At 33.2% G+C, this 21,514-nt stretch overlaps 1 protein-coding gene across 2 annotated transcripts; it reads left to right on the top strand.

The window, feature by feature from the left end:
- The first annotated feature begins 3,992 nt into the window (after nucleotides 1–3,992).
- LOC111586839 (ras-related protein Rap-1b) lies at nucleotides 3,993–21,466 on the top strand. 2 transcript variants are annotated; one of them, XM_055006518.1, is made up of 8 exons: nucleotides 3,993–4,094; nucleotides 13,882–13,951; nucleotides 16,860–16,928; nucleotides 18,492–18,548; nucleotides 18,638–18,778; nucleotides 20,109–20,252; nucleotides 20,340–20,432; nucleotides 20,827–21,466. In XM_055006518.1, the coding sequence occupies exons 2-7, from the start codon at nucleotides 13,895–13,897 to the stop codon at nucleotides 20,424–20,426; spliced, it is 555 nt and encodes a 184-aa protein (XP_054862493.1). In that variant the 5' UTR covers nucleotides 3,993–4,094; nucleotides 13,882–13,894; the 3' UTR covers nucleotides 20,427–20,432; nucleotides 20,827–21,466. The 2 variants fall into 2 exon arrangements, with proteins under 2 accessions (XP_054862493.1, XP_054862494.1); XM_055006519.1 differs by having other exon boundaries at nucleotides 4,042–4,094; nucleotides 13,879–13,951.
- Nucleotides 21,467–21,514: the final 48 nt, after the last annotated feature.

The raw sequence follows: 21,514 nt of genomic DNA, 5'->3' as shown, positions 1-21,514 counted from the left end.
CAACAAGAACAAAACAATGCAGAGTGAGTATAAAGCCACAAAAGAGCAACAGAACAATGCAAAGTGACAAAAAAACTACTAAAAAGACACACAACAACTACAAAAAAGCTGAAACACACAACAGTGACAGTACAAAGCAAACACACAACTTTTTAGCTTGTGTCTCTTCCTCTTTGCGGTTCTGTTGCGTCTCTGCAGTCTTTGTGTGTCTGTTTTACGTCAGCTTTTGTTCAGTTTGTGTCTCTGTTTCGTTGTTGTGTGTATTTTGTTGCTTTGTGTGTCTTTGCCGTCATCCTTTTTGTGTTTCACAACAACAGACACACAAACTGTCGATTAAAGAAAGAAGGTGATGAAACACGTCTTCACATCAATACGACAACAGACACTACACAACCCCGCCACTGTGAGTCTGTCGTTTGAAACTCAGTTCCTTTGTGTACTTGAAGAAGTACGACAACTTGGAGTGTGTTCGACGCACAACGCTCTCAGAGGAAGTGTGTGTTGGTGGAAGGGAAGCTGGTTGGGTGGAGGGCGACTCTATTCTGGGGACTCCTTCCTGTTCGGGTGTGGCTTCACAACACTAGTAAACACTGTGTGTGTCTGTGTGGCACACAACGATGTGAAGAGGCGACAAACAGACACACAACAGCTACACAAAGATGTAAGGAGGCACAAAACAGCTACATAAAGATGTGAGGAGGCACAAAACAGCTACACAAAGGTGCTAAAATGACAATAAAGAAACACAAAAAGGCTACACAAAGATGCAGAGACACAACAGCTGTAAAAAGATGCGAAGAGACACACAACATCTAAAGAAAGATGCAACAAGACACAAAAACTACACAAAGATGCAGAGACACAAAACAGCAATATAAAAATGCAAGGACACACAAAACAGCTACAGAAAGATGCAAAGAGACACAAAACAGTTCAAGAAAGATGCAGAGAGATGCAAAATAGCTGCAAAATGATGCAGACACACAAAAGTTAAAGATGCAAAGAAGCACAGAACAACTATAGCAAGATGCAAAGAGACACACAAAACCTGTAAAAGATGTGGGGACACACTACAGCTACACAAAGATGCAAAGAGACACATTACAGATGTAGAGCAGCTATAAAAAAGATGCAGAGACTCATGACAGCTACACAAAATGATGCAAAGAGACACACAGCAGCTACACAAAGATGCAAAGACACAAATTACAAATGTAGAGCAGCTATAAAAGGATGCAGAGACTCATGACAGCTACACAAAATGATGCAAAGAGACGCAAAACAGCTACACAAAGATGCAGAGACACGCAGCAGCTACACAAAGATAGCAACTGAATCCAAAGAGACAACCACATCAGAATGATGCAAACAAAAATAAAAACTAAACTTGCGTCTCTTCCTCTTTCTGCTCCTGTTGTGTTGTTGTATCTCTGTGTCTGTGTCTGTGTGTGTCTGTGTGTGTTGCTCGTGTTGTGAGGACATAAATCCGTCACGTTGTGTCAACTGGAATCATTAAACTGAGATAAACACTTGGTTTAATTGAAGTGATGCAAACACTGAGTGTGTTTTGTGTTGCTGGTGTTATGGAAACACGGCTGTGTGTGTGTGTGTGTGTGTGTGTGTGTGTGTGTGTGTGTGTGTGTGTGTGTGTGTGTGTAGGCATGTTCTCATCAACACGCTCTGAGACGCTCTGCTGTTACAGTAACACACACAGCCGAACACGCTGCTGTTTCTGCTGCTTCCTCTTTGACCTCATTAGTTCCTTTGACCTTTGACCTCCAGGGTCGCTGGAGCCAATAGGAGAGGAGAAGACGCATGACATTACGTGACATCATCTGCTCAGATCACAAGTCAAACTGGAGAAAAAAACCATGAAGGGCTAATTAGAAAAAGTCTCAAATGAACTGTAGAAGTTTGAGAGATATAAAGTTGTCGTCTGCAAAGAGACGGACTTTTAGTCAGAATAAAGGCAAAATAAAAACATTAATGGATCAAAACTAGAGCCCTGAAGAGCTCCTTTACTAAGAACTCTCTGGTATCAGCTCATCAGATGTAAATGTTTGGTAATTTCCTGTTTTTCTGTGATCGTCATCACAAAATTTAGCATCATGAACATTTGGATATTCATATTTGGACTTCAGGGAATTTTAAACATTAAAACAATAAAATCTGTCACTTATTAAAGAAACTAATCCTCAGAATGAATGTTTGTTTGAATGTTTTCACCCTAGCATGTTTAAATATTTAGATTTTATCTCAGAATATTTCTTATGTGACATGGAGCTGATTTCAGATGGTGTGATGTCATGACTGTCTGCCATTTTACATTTAATTTTACTTTTATGTTTTTAAAAACAGAATTAATATTTACTATTCACTTTACTTCAGTACAAACAGCAGTAGAAATTGTTTCTACTCTGCAGGAAGCGGGAAGCAGCTGTGTGAGGCTGCAACTTCACCCGAAGAAAAAAAAAATAAAGGTGCCGTGACTTAGTAAGTGCGGGTCGCCTTCAAAATAAAATATAAGTGTACCGACTACATCGCTGAAAGATGTCAGTGAAGGTAGTCGATGACATGTCAACCAAGCATGAATTAGATGTTGTATCTGAGGTTAAAACAGCAGCTTAGAATCTGTTATTATTTATTTATTTATTAATTCTTCTTCTTCTTCTTCTTCTTCTTCTTCTTCTTCTTCTTATTATTATTATTATTATTATTATTATTATTATTATTATTATTATTATTATTATTTTATTTTAACCTCTGTCATGTAAAACTGTGACAAAGTCCTGAAATCTAATCAATGCGTCACTTTAATTTATAAAAATTAATTGACAATGTTGAAGTAATCGGAATTTCAAGTTGAAAAGTTGTAGTACAACATTGTTGGGTCTTAATTCTAATATTTAAATTAGTTATGCATTAAAAAACTATTTATATACCTATGTAAAGTTTTAACAAAAATTAGATACCTTTTAATTTCATAGAATTGTTTGAGTCTCAAATTTAGAGTCATCAGATACATTTGCATAATCAGTAAATAAATAAATAAATAAATAAATTAGAATACAATAAATAATATTAAATAATTTCTTAATGTTTAGGTTATATTACTTTATAGGGTTTTAACCTTAATATTTAACCCACTAAGGTCAATTTTCATTTTATTTTAATTAGTCTTAACAATAATATTCTAATTTATCAGATAAATTTGAATTTCATAAAAGTTTTTGGGTCTAAAGATTAGACAAATTCATCTGTAGGTTTTCACCTTTATATTTAAATTACTCTGGTAAAATTCTATGCGTTACTATTCTGTAAGGTCCCTAAATCTATTAATTAAATTAATCAAGTAAATTTTTATAATTAACAATATTGTAATATCTTAACCTTAATGTTTACATTATATATACATTTGCACAACGTAGTATTTTTTTGTGTCAAACTTAATATTTGAATTAATCACTTAAATTTACATGATAATTCATATTGTAGGTTCTTGGCCTGAATATTAAATTTATTATGTAATATAATAAATAATGTTTATTTAATATTTAAACCCATCAAGTAAATTTGTAACATTAATTAATTAAATATCACAGTTGTTGTTTTAAATGTTCTGTATAAATAAAAGAAAAAACAGCAACTGAATTTTCTTCACATCAGCAAATTTATCTTTATATTCTAGTGTTTTGCAGTAAATGTTAGTAAAAAGTGAAATTTTAGAAAATGCTCATTTGTTTTTAAAAAAAATGGCTTTTTAATTTTTTTTAAAATTGGAAATAATGCCTTTTATTCTGGAGCTTTGAGTCACATATCATGGTCTTCATCTGTGAGAATTTTATTTATTTGTTTGTTTGTTTTACTGTTACAACCAATATTGTCATAATACTGATTTGTAATTTTAAATTTTATTTCACACTTGCTTATTGATTTGACGTTACTAGACTTTTATTTTGAAAGACGTAAGCGACGCGCTGGCGTGTGTCGCATCGAGCTTGACGTCAGACGCGGCGGCGGCGGCAGGAGGGAGCGGCAGTGGTCGAGCGACGCTCACCGACAGCGGAGGAGAGAGAGACGGACGGTGGATGACGGTGAGTCCCGCTTCTCTTCCTCACCTCCATTTTCCCTCTTTTCTCCTCTTTCCTCCCTCCATCCCGTAGCCGGACGGTAGCCCGGGACAGACCGGAGCCGGGGCAGACTCCGGGGAGGCGGGCGGGCAGCGGCGGCTGGCCGGTGTCGAGCCGTGCCGAGCTGGGTTGGGTTTGCGGAAGCAAGCGACCGGCGGACAGACAGACGGACGGACGGAGGGACGGGGAGGCAGACAGAGGGACAGCGGCTCAGTTAGTGGGGAGGTAACCGGGGATAGACAGCTGGAGGCGGCCGTGTGTCCCTCCGTGTGCCCGCTCCGGATCTGCTGATAGTTTGTGTCCGGTCCTCCAGAGCAGCGGGGCCTGCTGGCAGAGCTGGCCGGGTAGGGAGCATTCTGAGGCGGCCACTGAGCTGCGAAACCCCCGCTGCTCTTCTGGAGGAAAAAACAAAAAAAGGCTTATGACAGACTGTGGAGTTAGTAGCAGCCTGTCTGCCTGTCTGTCTGCCTCCCTGTCTGTCTGTCTGCCTGTCTGTAGACTCAGACCGGGCTCGTCTGTTGTGCTGTCAGCAGCCAGCACTGACAGGCCCCACCTAGTTCTGCTTGACTCAGGATCTTTAGTCCATCTTTCTCCTCAGACAACTTTACTTCAGCAGATTAACATCAGCACAGGTCCAGACTGAGTGCACGAAACACTCCAAAAAACACATTTACTGGGGGTCCCGAGGAGTTAGTGGTGCAGGAAGGAACAAAATCTACAGTAAAACTTCTAACTACATGTGTACATAACTCATAAGTTGATATTTATGTCATTCTTTAATGCAAGCCTGCAAGAAAAGACAATTTTCATTACAAATACCATGAATTTATTAACTATTTTGTTTATATGAAGACTAAAAATAGTTAAAAAATGGGAATATTTGGTTTTTAAACGGTTATTTGATGATCAAAAACAGTTTATTTCATGAGTCCTATAATTGTTGCAGGTTGAAAAAGAAAGATTTCTCTGTTTTAGGTGGTTCAGTGGACTGTTATTATGTGATGATCTGCGTTGGTGTGTCTGTCTGTCTGTCTGTTCGCAACATTACTCAAAAACGGATTAACGGATTTGGATGAAATTTTCAGGGAAGGTCAGAAATTACACAAGGACCAAGTGATTAGATTTTGACAGTGATGCGGCTTATAGACTGGATTCACGGAATTGTTAAAGATGTCTGTATCATTGCCAGATAGCAGCATGGCGTCACTGTAACCATGACAGCAAGTGAATGCTACATCAGCTGCCTGCTGACGATCACATGATTGTGATCCTACTACAGTCCACCACTGAGGACTTATCAGGGCTTGGAAATGATCCAAGGAACTTGTTAAATTGTGGGGGTGTTTCTGAGTCCCATCAATTCCCGCCACCCGCTACATATTTAGGCCACGTGATTCGGTATCCGTATGTAATGTACACATGCATAACACACGCCTGTGCTCAGTGCAAAATCATTTTGTTTGTGGGTACATCTATATTAAATGGACACATTCTATGTTGTTGTGATATCTGACATGACTGTCAAGATTTCATCTGTTGGAAATGATACGACTGAGCATCCTTGGAGGAGGACTGTGCTCTCTGAGTGCTTTTCTTGTTTACATTATGGATCAATCTGCGTGTTATTTTCATAATTTGAGGGAACGTTGTGCTGTTAGATTTATTGTAATTTATCTGTAGTGGACCCAGACTAGAGCCCTGTGGTACTCCATCGCCAAACAAACCAGTGAAGTAGTTGTTTTATGTAATTAAGTTGCAAGTAAAGATATTTGTCATTACTGACTAGTCTGATCATGAGTTTGCTGATTGTTTAGTTTATAAGAAGACTAAAAATAGTGAACAAATGTTTGTTTTAAAAATGATTACTTGACTATCAAAACAGTTTAATTTATCATCTAATTGTTGCAGCTGTTTGAGATGGAGTTTTTAAAAGAACAAACTGTTTCACAAAGGACTATTATTTACGTCATGGGTCAAACTGCTTATTATTTTCTTAATTGATTGGTTGAATGTTTTGTTTTTAGATTTAACCGTAGTGGACCGAGACTAGAGCCCTGTGGTACTCCATTAGCAAACGTTCTCTGGTACCATCTAATGAAGTTGCTATTTTATGTAATTAGATTATAAGTAAATATATTTGTCATTACTGACTAATATGATAATGAGTTTATTAATTATTTTGTTTATTTTTAAGATTAAAAATATAGATAAATGCCGTTCATACTCGTGTTGTGTTCTTTGCAAACCCAAAGATATTCCCTTAACAGAAAAACATCAGATCTTTACATTTGACAAGCTGGAATGAGCAGCTATCTGTTTTGTAGTTTAAAAAATGATTACTTAATTACCAAAACACTTTCTTTAAGTAAATGGTTGAATGTTTTGTTGCTAGATTTAACGTTATTTATGTATTATATAAACACTAGTAGACCGAGAGTAGAGCCCTGTGGTACTTCATCGTCAACAGTTCTGTGGTATCAGCCGATGAAGTTGCTTTACTGTGTCATTAAATTTCTCATGCATTAACGCAGGATTGCAAGTCAAGATAATTTTCATCCCTGATTTAAATTGACCACGAGTTTATTCATCTTTTTTGTCCAAAGGAAGATTGAAAATAGCAAAAAATGCCCTTTGTAATCGTCTTGTGGTGTCTAAAACCCAAAGATATTTAATTTATTATAGCAGAAAAACATCAAATCTTCACATTTAAAAAGCTGGAAACCAGAAAATGTTTGCTTTTTTATTCTTAAGTCAGAATATCATTAGGATTTACTGTTGTATACAGCTGGAAATGTGATTCAATAATAAGTAATTGTAGGTCTCCAAAAATGACAATTTATAGTTTTAATCAGGTTGTACATTAGGCTTTTAAAAATAATTTGGCTCAGTAAATGAAAGAAGACGAAAATGTTATCTCAAAAAAACACATTTTGCAAAAGAAAAGATAATATTTACATCCATAAATTCTCTTTTAAAAGACTTTAAAAGTATTAAAATTTAATTATGTTATTGTTATGTTGTAAAAGGATCCTTTTTTCATGAAGTCACAATGCCTTGTAAGATTTGTGCTTGTTCGGTGAGGGTTTTCTTAAACATAATGTTTGTTTCTCACATTTTAAGTCACTTTTTTAACAGAAGGACATTTTTTAGATCAGCTCTGACTTGTTCTTTTGCTTCTTTGTTCTGCTGCTGTTGCGTATCTACGGTGGCATGTGCATGTGGCTGCTTATGTTCAGTCAAAGTATTGCATCAGGAAGCTTCTGAGGAAATCCAGATCCAGTTGTACTGATTCAGGTTCAGATTTGTATGAAGAAATCATAAAAAACCTCAGAGAAGGAAGTTCGGGCAGGTTTCTTCATCAGTTTGATGTGCATGAAACAGAAAAGTTGTCAGAGTTGGTGTTTGAGTTTCAGCTCTTCCAGCTTTCACTTCATTGGCCTCACCTCTGCTGCTTCAGTCCCGTTTCCTGTGATTTGTTGAACTCGTTGGGACTTGTTGCATAAAACTGAAGACTGACGCAGCCAGGCAAGCCCTGTTCATACCTTCAGGCAATGAAATCCATCTCTGCCGATGCCTGCACTTATCGTTGGATATATTATACTCCAGGTGTAAACGCCTCTTTGTGTCCACCCGGTCAATTCATGCACAGTTTATGTAAGGATCATGGTTAGAGAGGGATTATTAAATCATAAACACTGTTACAAGAACCAACACTTCACCTGTAGAAGCTGTAGGTACCATAGATGCTGTAGGTACTGTAGATGTTGTTGTTACCGAAGATGTGGTAGATGTCGAAAATGTTAGATACCATAGGTGTTTTAGATATCGCAGCTGCTGCAGGTACCAAAGATGTTGTAGGTACTGTAGATGCTTTAGGTTCCTTAGATGCTGTAAGTACTGTAGATGGTGTTCGTAACGAAAATGTGGTAGGTGTTGAAGATGCTGTAGGTACCATAGATGTTTTAGGTACCGTCGTTGTTGTATGTGCTGTGGATGCTGTATGTACTCTAGATGCTGTTGGTACCATAAATGCTGTTGGTACTGTATATGATGTTCTTACCGAAGATGTAGTAGATGTTGAAAATGTTGTAGGCCCTATAGATGTTTTAGGTACTGAAGATGCTCGAACACACTGTAGATGTTTTAGGTGCCAAAGATGCTGTAGGGACTGTAGTTGTTGTCGGTACTGAAGACACCATAGGTGCTGGAAATGATGTAGGTAATGCAGCAGATACCATAGATGCTGTAGGTACCGAAGATGTGGTAGGTATGGACGATGTAGTAGGTACTTTAGATGCTGTCGGTACTGCAGATGTTGTATGTAGCAGAGATACTATAGGTACCGTGAATGCTGAAGATACCGTAGGTGCTGGAAATGTAGATGCTTGAAATGCTGTTGGTACTGAAGATGCTGTAGGTGCCATGATATTGTAGCTACCATAGATGTTGTAGGTACTGTAGATATTCTATGTACTGTAAATGCTTTAGGTACTGTAGATGCTGTATGTATCACAGAAGCTGTTACTGTACATACTGTAGGTACTGTAAATGTTGTAGTTACTGTAGATGCCATAGGCACCGTAGATGCTATATGTATCACAGAGGCTGTTGGTACTGTAAATGAAATTTTAGATACTGTATTTAGTAGGTGCTGTAGGTACTATTGATACTGTAGGTACGAAGATGCTGAAGTAACTGTAAATGTTTTAGATGCCGAAGATGTTGTAGGTACCAAAGATGCTGTTGGTACCATAGATGTTGTTGTTACTGTAGATACTGCAGTCACTGTAGATACTGTAGGCACTGTAAATGTTGTAGTTACTGTAGATACTATAGGTACCATAAACGCTGTACCTATCACAGAGACTATATGTACTTTAGATGCTGTCAGTACCGTAGATGCCTAAGTAACTGTAAATGTTTTAGATGCTCAAGCTGTTGTCGGTAGCAGAGATGCTATAGGTACCGTGGATGTTGTAGATGCTGAAGATACTGCAGGTACTTGAAACGCAGTAGATACCGTAGGTGTTGTAGGTACCATAGATACTAGTAGTACCATAGATGTTGTAGCTACTGTAGATGTTGTACATACTGTAAATGCTTTAGGTGCTGTGGATGCTATATGTGTCACAGAGGCTGTAATTACTTAGATGTTGTAGGTACTCTAGATATTGTTGTTACTGTAGATACTGTAGTTACTATAAACATTGTAGTTACTGTAGATGTCATAGGTACCATAGATGCTTTATGTATCAAAGAGGCTGTCGGAACTGTTCATGCTATATGTACTTTAGATGCTGTAGGTACTATTGATACTGTAGGTTCCATAGATGCTGAAGTAACTGTAAATTTTTTAGATTCCGAAGATGTTGTAGGTAGCAGAGATACTATAGGTACCATGGATGCTGTAGATGCTGAAGATACTGCAGGTGCTGGAAATGCAGTAGGTACTGTGGATGTTGTAGGTACCAAAGATACTATTGGTATCATAGATGTTGTGGCTACTGTAGATATTGTACATACTGTAAATGCTTTAGGTACTGTACATTATATATATATATATCACAGAGGTTGTAGTCACTGTAGATACTGTAGGTACTGTAGATGTTGTAGTTAGGGTAGATGCTACAGATACTTTCACAGAGTCTGTAAGCACTGTAGATGTTGTTAGAACTACATATTGTATGTACTTTAGATACTGTAGGTATCCTAAATGTTGTAGGTACCAAAGATGCTTTAGATATTGTAGATGTTGTTGGAAGTGGAGACCCTGGACAACATACCATAGCAAGTTTTACATCCTGAAGTACTACCTTTACTGTGAACGATGACAGCTGTATCTGTTGTAAAAGTTTTACACCCACCATGTTTATAACGGTTAATATTAGCTTTTTAAAACCACAAACTCTATTTAAATATAACTTTACTGTTCAGTCGGTTGGGTTTTATTTTGTTGGGAGTCAGATTTGGAGTCAAGAATCGTTGAATCTGAACATTATTGGTTCTGACATCATGATATCCCACATGATGACTCGTTACCAAGAGTTCCAGTTTTGTGCTCATTAAACCAAAGACTCGATCAAACTGAACTTTTGTCTCCGTGGGTTCGTAGTTTTTATTTGCGTCGTGCTGAAACCAGGGATTGTGGGTAAAATAACGTTAGACGTTAGAAAAGACGGCAGTCAGACAGAAATGTTAATGTTCGTCCTGACAGCTGCCTCGCCACACACACTTATCTCATCACCATGGCAACCACAGCAGGCCCTCATTAACACACATGAGATGCTCGGGGTGTGTGTTTGCTGTAATGGCTGTCTTTGTGAGGACATTCTCAGGAAACTTAGGACAAAGTCACGAATACAGATGAAATATTTTCAAAATAATACACCAAAATATCAATGATCAGTAACAGAGATAATGAAATAACAATAATAATGTATTTATAATGCTGCATGTTTTTTAGGTCTTTTATAGCCTTTCTTCTTTTTTAAATGTGCAAATTCCTCTAAAATTACAGCATCTTCTTCTGATTTTAAACAATAATTCACTTTAACTCTACTGCTAATTTGAGCATTTTGAAGTTAACCACAAGTCTAAATGTTTAACTCTTTGATTTGATAAAAAAGACAGTTTGTTGGTTAATGATTAAATGCTTTATGACACTCTTTTGAAGTATTAAAATTGTATTTTTAGGGTATTTGTGTGTATTTCCCCACAGTAAGTCATATTTAGAACTCTTGTTTTTGTTTGTACATGAAGATAGAAATAATGAGCAAGCCCTTTGGAGCTGTTTATTCCTCAACATAAACATTATTTTAGTCTTGGTTGATATCTTTATCACATAAGAACACAAGGAAATCTACAGAATGCAATAAAATAACACTACAATACATGCATTTACACATAATATAATATCTGATAATAATAATAATAATAATAATAATAATAATAATAATAATACGGTATATTAATAATAATAATAATATCATTTATTAATTTGTATTATTATAAATTTATATAAGAATAATATTGCATATATATGTGTATATATATGTACACACATATATATATATACACTACTTTGAGCATTTATATATATGTATGTATATAAATAATATTTATATATAATATATAAATAATATCATAATATTATATAGTATGTTAATAATACTATAAGTTATTAGTTTATATTATTATAAATTGATATAATAATAATAATAATTATTATAATAAGATAATACATATATAATCAATATATTTATATATAAATATTAATACTATAATATATTGTTATATAGCATATTACTATATAATACTATAAATTATTAATTTATGCTACTATAAATTCATATAATAATAAGAATAAGAAAATGATACATAGATAATAAATATATTAATATATAAATATTAATAATATATTATTACATAGTATATTAATAATATATAAAATACTAATTTATGTTGTTATCAATTTATACAATAATAATATTAAATATATAATAAACATATAATAAACATATGAACATAATAATAATATAAATTTATTAATGTATAAATAATATAAATTATGTAATAAAAATGTATTTTTAAAAAATAAATGTTTCATTATCATCTGATCTTTTCTGACAAAAGAGCTCCTATTGTAGATTAAATATTAAATTAAATGGTAAAACATCGGAAGAAAATATAAATAAAATTCTGTGCATTATTAATATTTTTTATGTTGCATGTTGTGTTAAAATGTTGAAAAATGTTAAAATCTTTGCTGTTACTAAAACCCTTGTGAGGAATGCACAAATAAGTCAACATTTTGAAAAAATCCTGCAAATAATAAGAATAATTGATGAATATGAACAGTACTTCTTTAATTAATTTCCTATAAAACATCAAAAACCATGAATTAAATGCATTATTATATCTGATTAACAGCCAAAACCTAAAAATATTTGCACGTGGGCAGAAAATTCTTGATTTAACACAGTTTCTGCAGCTCTTATTTTGAAACCAATCAGTGTTTTCTTGTGTTTTCTTGATGTTTGTGTGTATTTGAGTGATTCTAGCTGTGAAACAAACTGAAAACACTCAGAAATTAGTTGTGGTTTTAGTATTTCTGCATCTTGTCAGTGGGGGTCCTCACAAACACAGAAACGTGTGTGTGTTTGTGTCCTCCGTCATGTTGCTTCTTGTTGCCGTGACACCCGGGGGGCTGCACACACTCGGCGAGGCATGACTGGTATGCACACACACACACACACACACACACACACACGCACACACACACACACACACACACACACACACGTCGGCGCATAGCAACAGTAACCAGGAAGAATTCCACAGCCGTGACATCACCGCCAGCTGTGCGATCACGTGACCTGGCTGGTTCCATTAAGTGGCCCCGGTGCATGCTGGGTAATTATCGCCCCCCAGTGAGTCGGAGGAGGTCCTCATCTGGGTTTCTGGGTTTCTGTGAGGACTGGTTTGATCTTCAAAGAGCCGTTTGAAGGTTAAAAGTTGATCAACGGAATTAATCGATGACTATTTTTACTGCTGATGAATCATTTAACACGTCCAGGGTAGGATTTTTATCTTGCATCAGGAGGGAAATAAGCGCTTCCATCCTGAAACTGCAGCACGTCGATGACAAAAACAACTTCAGACTTCCTGTTTCGTGTTTCACAAAATTAAGGAATTGATACCGTCAGCTTCCAGGATGATGGTTTTCTGTAACATTATTCCCCTTCAAAATAAAATTACCAACATATATGACTGAATTACTCCAGTCCTGTGCAGTGTAGAGTTGTTTTATAGTGAGCTGGTTTAGAGGAAGCAACGGTGTTAATGATTGCTTGGAATCATCTATGTGAATAAAAACATCATTAATGGATATATAGCTGGGTGGTTAACATGATTGAACTGCTTTAATGGCAAATTTTACGTTGATGTTGACAATGCAGTATAAAGTGGCTTAAAAAAATAAATTTTAAAAAGTGCAAAGATGTAGCAGTGCAAGAATGTCTGGGCAAATTTTATCATATATATATATATATATATATATATATATATATATATATATATATATATATATATATATATATATATATATATATATATATATATGATAAAATTTGCCCAGACATTCTTGCACTGCTACATCTTTGCACTTTTTAAAATTTATTTTTTTAAGCCACTTTATACTGCATTGTCTTACAGTGTGTCAATACTGTACTATTTCATCCTCATTTCTCACCCCTGTATATATTGTAAATATTATTACTACTGTTCTATTATTATTTTATTCCTATTACTATGTCTATTGCTACATAAGCTGCTGTAACAATGTGAATTTCCCCTGGCGTGGGGAGAAATAAAGGATTTATCTGATTGTATTGTTATTGTGATGACGTCGTGTTAACGCTGTGTTGACGTGTTGATATTGTGTTGATGAGGTGTTGTGTTGATATTGTGTTGATGAGGTGTTTTTGTTGTGTTGACGAAGTGTTGTTGTTGTGTTGTTATTGTGTTGCCGAGGTGTTTTCTGTCTTTGTGTTGGTTTATTTTAGTTCCTGTGTGTCGTCAGCGTCGGTCCTCACAGTGATGAAATTCCAGACGGATTCTAATTGGTAGTTTTCCAGCCGCAGGTGTAGCAGGAGGCGAGGCTTCCTGTGCTGCTGCTCTGTGATTGGCTGCCGTGTAGTGATGTCATTCGTGACCTCTCTCTCTCTCTCTCTCTCTCTCTCTCTCCCAGCAGACAGACAGTCAGGATGCGTGAATACAAACTGGTTGTTTTAGGATCAGGAGGCGTCGGGAAGTCCGCTCTGGTGAGTCTTTAATCCTCCAAACCGTCTTTACGCAGCTGTTTGTCAGAAAACACGTCTGGAGTTGTTTTTTATTTGTCTTGTTGTCAAAAAACCTGATAAAAAACAACAAAATGACACTTAAAACTTAGTTATTGTCTTAAAAACCCATAGACACACTGTTAATATTCACTACAGCACCAAATGTGGAAGAAAGTCGTCCTTTCTCCGAGAGACACATAAATTTATTATATAGAAACAAACTATATAAACAAAAAGAGAGGAAAATAAATTATCTTTATAATAGAAAACAACTAAATTCTAGAAATTAATTAATAAATATTTAAATAAACAACACAGAATGAAAATTAAAGATAAACTCAAAAAATATATACTCCAAAATAAAAACAAACAAGAATGCGTTGAGCTATTTTTTATGATGTTGTTGACGATTGTTTTTATTATGATTATTGTCACTATTATTATCATTATTTATTTTTATTATTAGTAATAGTAGTATAGAAAAAACATTTCCTTTGAAACTAGAAATAAAACAAATGGACAAATAAATAAAAATTAAGTAAAAATGAAAATATGATTAAATATTGTTATAGTATTATGTTATTAATTAATATTTAATTGAATATAAATATTAAATTCATTAAAATAAAACACATTTTAAAAAGGCAAACAAATAAGTAAAAAAAATATACATGAAATTCTTTCAAACCAACAAAAATGTATTTAAAAAATTATTATTGTTAAATATTATTTAATTACAACATTATTTAAGTATTTAATATTTAATTTTATATTAATGTGAAATTAATGTCAAGTAAAACAAATTTAAATACAACTAATTTTAAAAAGACAAATAAATTATAAATAAGAGAAAAAATAAAAATTAATATCAGGAATTTATTTCAAACCAACAAAAATGTATTTAAAAAATTATTATTGTTAAATATTATTTAATTACAACATTATTTAAGTATTTAATATTTAATTTTATATTAATGTGAAATTAATGTCAAGTAAAACAAATTTAAATACAACTAATTTTAAAAAGACAAATAAATTATAAATAAGAGAAAAAATAAAAATTAATATCAGGAATTTATTTCAAACCAACAAAAAAATCTTTAAAAAAAATATTATTATTAAATATTATTTAATGATAACATTATTTAATTGTTTAATATTTAATTAATATCAATATTAAATTAATTAAAATAAAACTGAATCAAATTACAAAAAGTTGAAAAAGTAAAAGTAGAAAAATAAATATCATTATTAAATATTCAGGGATGAGAATTTTCCGTGGCTCCGTGGAATTCCGAGTTTTTTTCCGCCGAAAGTATAGTTTTTGTGAATCGTGTAAATCCGTTGAGAAAATTGTAGGGGGGTAGGGGCAGTCAAGCGGCCGGCCGGCCGACGCGTCATTCTCATCCCTGAATATGAATTCATTACAATATTATTAAATTATTTAGTATTTAATTTAATGTAAATTTTGAATTGATTAAAATAAAACAAATGTAAATAAAACTAGTTTTAAAGAGGCAAATAAAAAATAAGTTAAAGAATTTTTTTTTATATATATATATATATATATATATATATATATATAAAAATTTATTTCAAACAAACAAAAATGTGTTTTAAAAAATATTTGTATTAAATATTATTTAATTATAACATTATTTAATAATTTAATATTTAATTGAATATAATAATAATTAATTAATATTAAATAAAACTAATTTTAAAAATCAAATAAATATTAAATATTAACTAGGTGAAAAAATAATAATAAAATTGAAATCAAGAATTTATTTCAAACCAACAAAAATTTTTATTATGACATTTTGACATTATTTAATTTAATATAAATATGAAATTAATTAAAATAAAACCAAATAACGCAAATTTTAAAAAGGCAAATAAAGAATAAAATTAAAAGTAAAAAAAAATCATTAAATATTAATTAATTATAATATTATTTAATAATTTAGTATTTAATTTAATGTAAACATTAAATTGATTAAAATAAAACAAATGTAAATAAAACTTGTTTTAAAGAGACAAATAAAAAGAATAAATAAGTTAAAGAAAAATTATATATATATATAGAAATAAGGAATTTATTTATTAACGTGTTTCAAAAAATATTTTATTAAATTTAATTAATTTATTAAATGTTATTCAATTATAACATTATTTAATAATTTCATATTTAATTGAATATAAAATTGATATTAAATATAAGTAATTTTAACAAAGCTAATAAATAATAAATAAATTATATATGTGTGTGTGTGTGTGTGTGTGTGTGTGTGTGTGTGTGTGTGTGTGTGTGTGTGTGTGTGTGTGTGTGTGTGTGTGTATGTTATTTTTAAACAAACGAGTTATTTAAAAAAATATTAAATACAATTTCATTGTAATATTATTTAATTTGTTAATATTTAATTTAATGTAAATATTAAATACTTATTATTATTTGAAATGAACTTTAATGTGTTTTGTTGAATAAATCAATAAATTCTATCTTGAATTCAGGAATATTTTAAGAGCATTATTAACTAATTACTTGTTGCTTTCCTTGTAATTAGATTTGTTCCAGAGTTTTCTATATTTTTAAAGAATAAAGGGTAATTGTTGAATAATGAATAGCGACTCATTCCTCGATGTTTGAGGTCCAGATTAAGTTTGAATCTTTGAACTCACTGGAATATTTGAGCCAGAATTCCCCGGAATGAGTTGGACTGAGGTCGGCCTGTTTTCTGTGAATTATGTCAACACAATGCCGGCCTTCAGTGTGGAGGATATAATGGAGACGTGTCAGTGTGTCACATTAATTCCATCCCAACGACCTCCAATAGATCCAGAACAGAACTCCATTAACGCCGCTGTCCTACTTCTGTTTACCCTCCAGACGGTCCAGTTTGTTCAGGGAATCTTTGTGGAGAAATACGACCCGACGATAGAAGATTCCTACAGGAAGGTATTTAAACATGACCTCCAGGCTTTATTATCGTCTGATCCATGTCACGTTTAGATCATTTTAGATTAAATGCGACTTTATTTAGCACCAGTAGCTAATTAAAAACACCATTAAGACAGTATTCAGTGTTTATTTTGGCTGCTTTGGTGCATTTAACTCATTATTTTAATGTTTTTTTCATTACCTTAAAATACTTTGCTAATGGATGTCATCTGTTTATATTAATCTATTCATTACCTTTAGCTAACTAATTCAATATTTTAACTAATTATGTAGCACTTGTAGCTAACTATTTTTTCAACTATCTAGCTAACTATTAATTATTTTTAGGTCACCATCTAATCTGTTATTTTAGCTAATTATTATTACTTTGAGATAACCATCTAATACATGATTTTAGCCAATTGTTCATGACTTGTTGCTAACTAACTAATCCAATATTTTAGCAAATAATTTTGTACTTTTAGCTAACCAATGAGTCCATTATTTTAGCTAGCTATTTATTGCTTTATGCTGTTTTAATATAGGATTTTAGCTAACTGTTAATTACTTTTAGCTATTTAATCCAGTATTTATCAGAAATTTTTACTAATTATTTCAGTATTTATGACTTACAACTAACCATTAAAATCTGTTATTTTTGCCAAACATTTATTTACATGATTTCAGCCAGTGATTACTTTTTTTTTTTTTTTCAGCCAGTGATTACTGTAAACTATTTAGGGCTGCAACAACGAATCGATTAAATCGCTAAAAATCAATTATTAAAAGCGTTGGCAACGAATTTCATTATCAATTCGTTGTGTCATACGATTCATGCGTCACTCGCCATGTCGTGGAGCCGTCGACTCCACCTGCAGAGCTTTGTCAGTGCTGGCCGATGGAAATAAAGTTTAATACAAAAACTCCACCTGCAGAGCGAGTTGAACAGAACGAGGTGGATGCAGAGGAGGCGGTATTTTCAAAGGAAAAGTAAATTCAACAAATGAAACATGACCGGCACGGAGAAAACAGATTGACCGAAGTCCTCATAAGTGTGGCAGCATTTCACGCTTCACAAAACATGCAACATGCACCGTGCAAAAACAATAGATTGTACAAGGAAAATCTGCAGTCAAGTGCCATTTGTTTACGTTGCCACGGCTCCCGGAGAACCTGCCGCCTGCTGAAAAAAATCCTAGAGGAAACACTGCTTCACTACAATGATCTTATTTGCTCTGTCAGTCCAAATCTATTTCCGAATAAAGAGGCAAAAATTAAAAATGTGTTGAAAAAATAAATAATCAACTGATTAATCACTTATTAAAATAATCGTCAGTTGCAGCCCTAAAACTATTATATTTGTAACGGTAGTTTTTGGTCCAGATTTGTAAACAAACACACAAAATAATGTTAAAATATGGAGGTTAAGTTAAAATCAGGAAATACAAAGTGAAAGCTGTAAATAATAAACTTCATAATAATGCCCTCGTGATGAGATTGTACTTGAATTAATTAAAAAAATGTAAATTAAGGCGTGTTAAAGTTAAATACTAAAGATTCTCTGTGTTTGTTTCTCTGCAGCAAGTGGAGGTGGATGGACAGCAGTGTATGCTGGAGATCCTGGACACGGCAGGAACAGTAAGAATGGAGCGGCGTCCACAAACTTCTGGTCGTTTTCTACCCGTCCGTCTGTTTGACCGTCTGTCTGTCTGTCTGTGGTTCTGCAGGAACAGTTCACAGCGATGAGAGATCTGTACATGAAGAACGGTCAAGGCTTCGCTCTGGTTTACTCCATCACCGCCCAGTCGACCTTCAACGACCTGCAGGACCTCAGAGAGCAAATCCTGAGAGTGAAAGACACCGAGGACGTAAGAAAGAACCCGAAATGAACAAATAAAATGTGTAAATCAAACAAACAACAACAGAGGAAACCAGATATTTCTGTCAGAATGCTTCAAACCTTTAACTGTGTCGCCTCCTGCTGGACGTCAGAAAGGTTCACAGTGAGGAAACTAAATAGAAATATGTTATTTTCAACAAGAACATAATAAATACATTCAGAATTTTAAATTCATTTTCAACATATCAATAATTTAATGAATAATAAGTACATTTCCAGTCAAATATTCATTTTAAACAAACAAAAATAAGGGAAATAAATTCATACTTTTAAAATTTAACAACATAAATTTCCTCTGAAACTAGAAATAAAAAATAAGACACAATAAAAATGTATTTAAAATAAAAAATATTAAAAACAAATATATTTTATTTTAAATTTAAAAAGATAATTAAACCAACAAATAAAATTGTATTATTTTAAACAAAATGAAAAATATTATTTAAAAATATGTAGACATATGAAAGTTATTTTAAAGAAAAAAATGTCTATTTCAAATATATTTGGAGCTAGAAATATATTGTAAATAGTCATAACTAAACTGAAATTGGGATTTATTCATAATTATTTATTGAACAAATAAATAAATTATTTGATCAAATTTATTCTTATGAAGCCAATAAATAAATAAATGAATGCAATGAGAATTTGGAAATAATTTTCAACAAACAAAAAATAGTTCAGAAATAAATGCTTATATTTAAAATTATATTTTATACAAGAAATTATCCCCAAAAAGCATAAACTTTGTAAAGTAAGTAAATAAATTTGAGATCAGGAAATTATTTCAAACAAAAAAAGTAAAAAATAATTAAAAAACAAATCTTTTTTTATTTGAAATGAAAAGAATAATTAAACAAAGAAATATAATTGTATTTTAATTTATTTTGAAGATAAAGAAAAGGCTAATAAATATATTCAGAACGAGAAGTTTATTTTTGGCCGCCGCAGTCATAAATTTGCATTTATTCTTTATTCTGCAGATGAATAAATAATAAATGCATTTGAATTGATACATTTATTAATAGAAAGCAAATAAAGTAGTAATAAAGGAAAAAATGTGCATTTATTTAAAGCAAACAGACAATTTAATGTATTTGTGATGTGGAAAATATTCTAAAAATGCACCAAAGCTACAAATTTAATGTCCTAAAGCAGCTTAGAGCTCTAGATTTGATTATATGGGACATTTGTACATTTATATTTGTATAACAAGGCCTCATTAAACTCATTAAATCATCCATCTCTGAAGTCTGGATGTGACTTTTGGTTTAAATGTGAATATGCGGTTGTTTCAGGTCCCGATGATCCTGGTGGGGAATAAATGCGACCTGGAGGTGGAGCGAGTCGTGGCCAAAGAGTCGGGCATCGGCCTCGCCCGCCAGTGGAACTCCTGCGCCTTCCTGGAGACTTCGGCCAAGAGCAAGATCAACGTCAACGAGGTGAAAAGCAGTTCCTACGTTCTCTGACCGGGACGGAAACGTCTCAGAGTTCAGGTTTATTTCACTCGTGTTCCTTCCTCTCTGCAGATCTTCTACGACCTCGTCCGACAGATCAACAGGAAGAGTCCAGTTCCAGGAAAAGCTCGTAAAAAGCCGACCTGTCAGCTGCTCTAATGACAGGTGGCTTCAGTTTATTTACTATAGTACATATGTGGTATAATATATATATATATATATATATATATATATATACATACATATATATATATATATATATATATATATATATATATATATATATATATATATACATACATATATATATATATATATATATATATATATATATATATATATATATATATATATATATATATGTATATAGTACATATATAGTATAATCTATATAGTATAGTACATTTACAGTATAGTACATACGTAGTATAGTACAAATTATTTTTAGTGATCGAATAACTCAAGGAATCGCTTCAGCTCTAGTTCAGTACATGTTGTCACGCACACGTGTGTCATACGTGTTTACATTCACATGCTTTGCTTCTCCTTCTCTCCACAGTTTTCTGCTCACTCAACCAACAGCCAACCAACCAACCAACCAATCACGGGACATCTTCCAGCTGGCCACGCCCCCTTTATTAACACAACCATGTCATCATCAACATCAGCCACCTCTGACCTCTGTTACCATGACGACCACATCCTCCCCATCCCCTCAACACACTGTCTAACGGAGACTGTTGCCTTGGAAACATTAAAACCAAACATCAAAAGACTGCAATGATGATGATGATGATGATGGTGGGGATTCTGCTGGGTTTCTCCAAATAACTGCCCGAAATGTAAACTCCGGCTCCCATCATGCTCTCTGCTAGGCCGTTCTGCGCTGGGGAGTGGCTTCTCGCGTTTTTTATTTTTCATTTCAACTGTTTCTTTCCTTCCTTCTGCTTTCTTTTTCCAGCGGCGCCGAGCCACGGACGCAAAGTTTAACCGCGGTTGTCACAGCGACGGCTGCGCGTTCGTGGCTCCAGTTGAACCTGTGGATCCATAAAGCGATTATTATTATTATTATTATTATTATTATTATTATTATTATTATTATTATTATTATTATTATTATTATTATTATTATTATTATTATTATTACAGTGGTTATGATTATAGTTCTGTGTGAAAAGATATAAAAGTCATTTAATGTTTTTGATTTTGATTTTTGGATTGGGGAGGGGCGGTCAGGATGGGAGGGG

The sequence above is a fragment of the Amphiprion ocellaris genome, chromosome 21, assembly GCF_022539595.1.
Source record: "Amphiprion ocellaris isolate individual 3 ecotype Okinawa chromosome 21, ASM2253959v1, whole genome shotgun sequence".
Lineage (NCBI taxonomy): Eukaryota > Metazoa > Chordata > Actinopteri > Pomacentridae > Amphiprion > Amphiprion ocellaris.
Note: the sequence above shows the minus strand (reverse complement) of the source record. Positions and strands in the feature narration are given on the sequence as shown.

What these genes read in the sequence shown, in the direction of transcription:
- LOC111586839 (XM_055006518.1), top strand. Translation starts at nt 13,895, where the DNA reads ATGCGTGAATACAAACTGGTTGTTTTAGGATCAGGAGGCGTCGGGAAG. An exon ending in TAGAAGATTCCTACAGGAAG is followed by an intron (nt 16,929 to 18,491) that starts GTATTTAAACAT and finishes GTTTCTCTGCAG; the next exon opens with CAAGTGGAGGTGGATGGACA. An exon ending in TCCTGGACACGGCAGGAACA is followed by an intron (nt 18,549 to 18,637) that starts GTAAGAATGGAG and finishes GTGGTTCTGCAG; the next exon opens with GAACAGTTCACAGCGATGAG.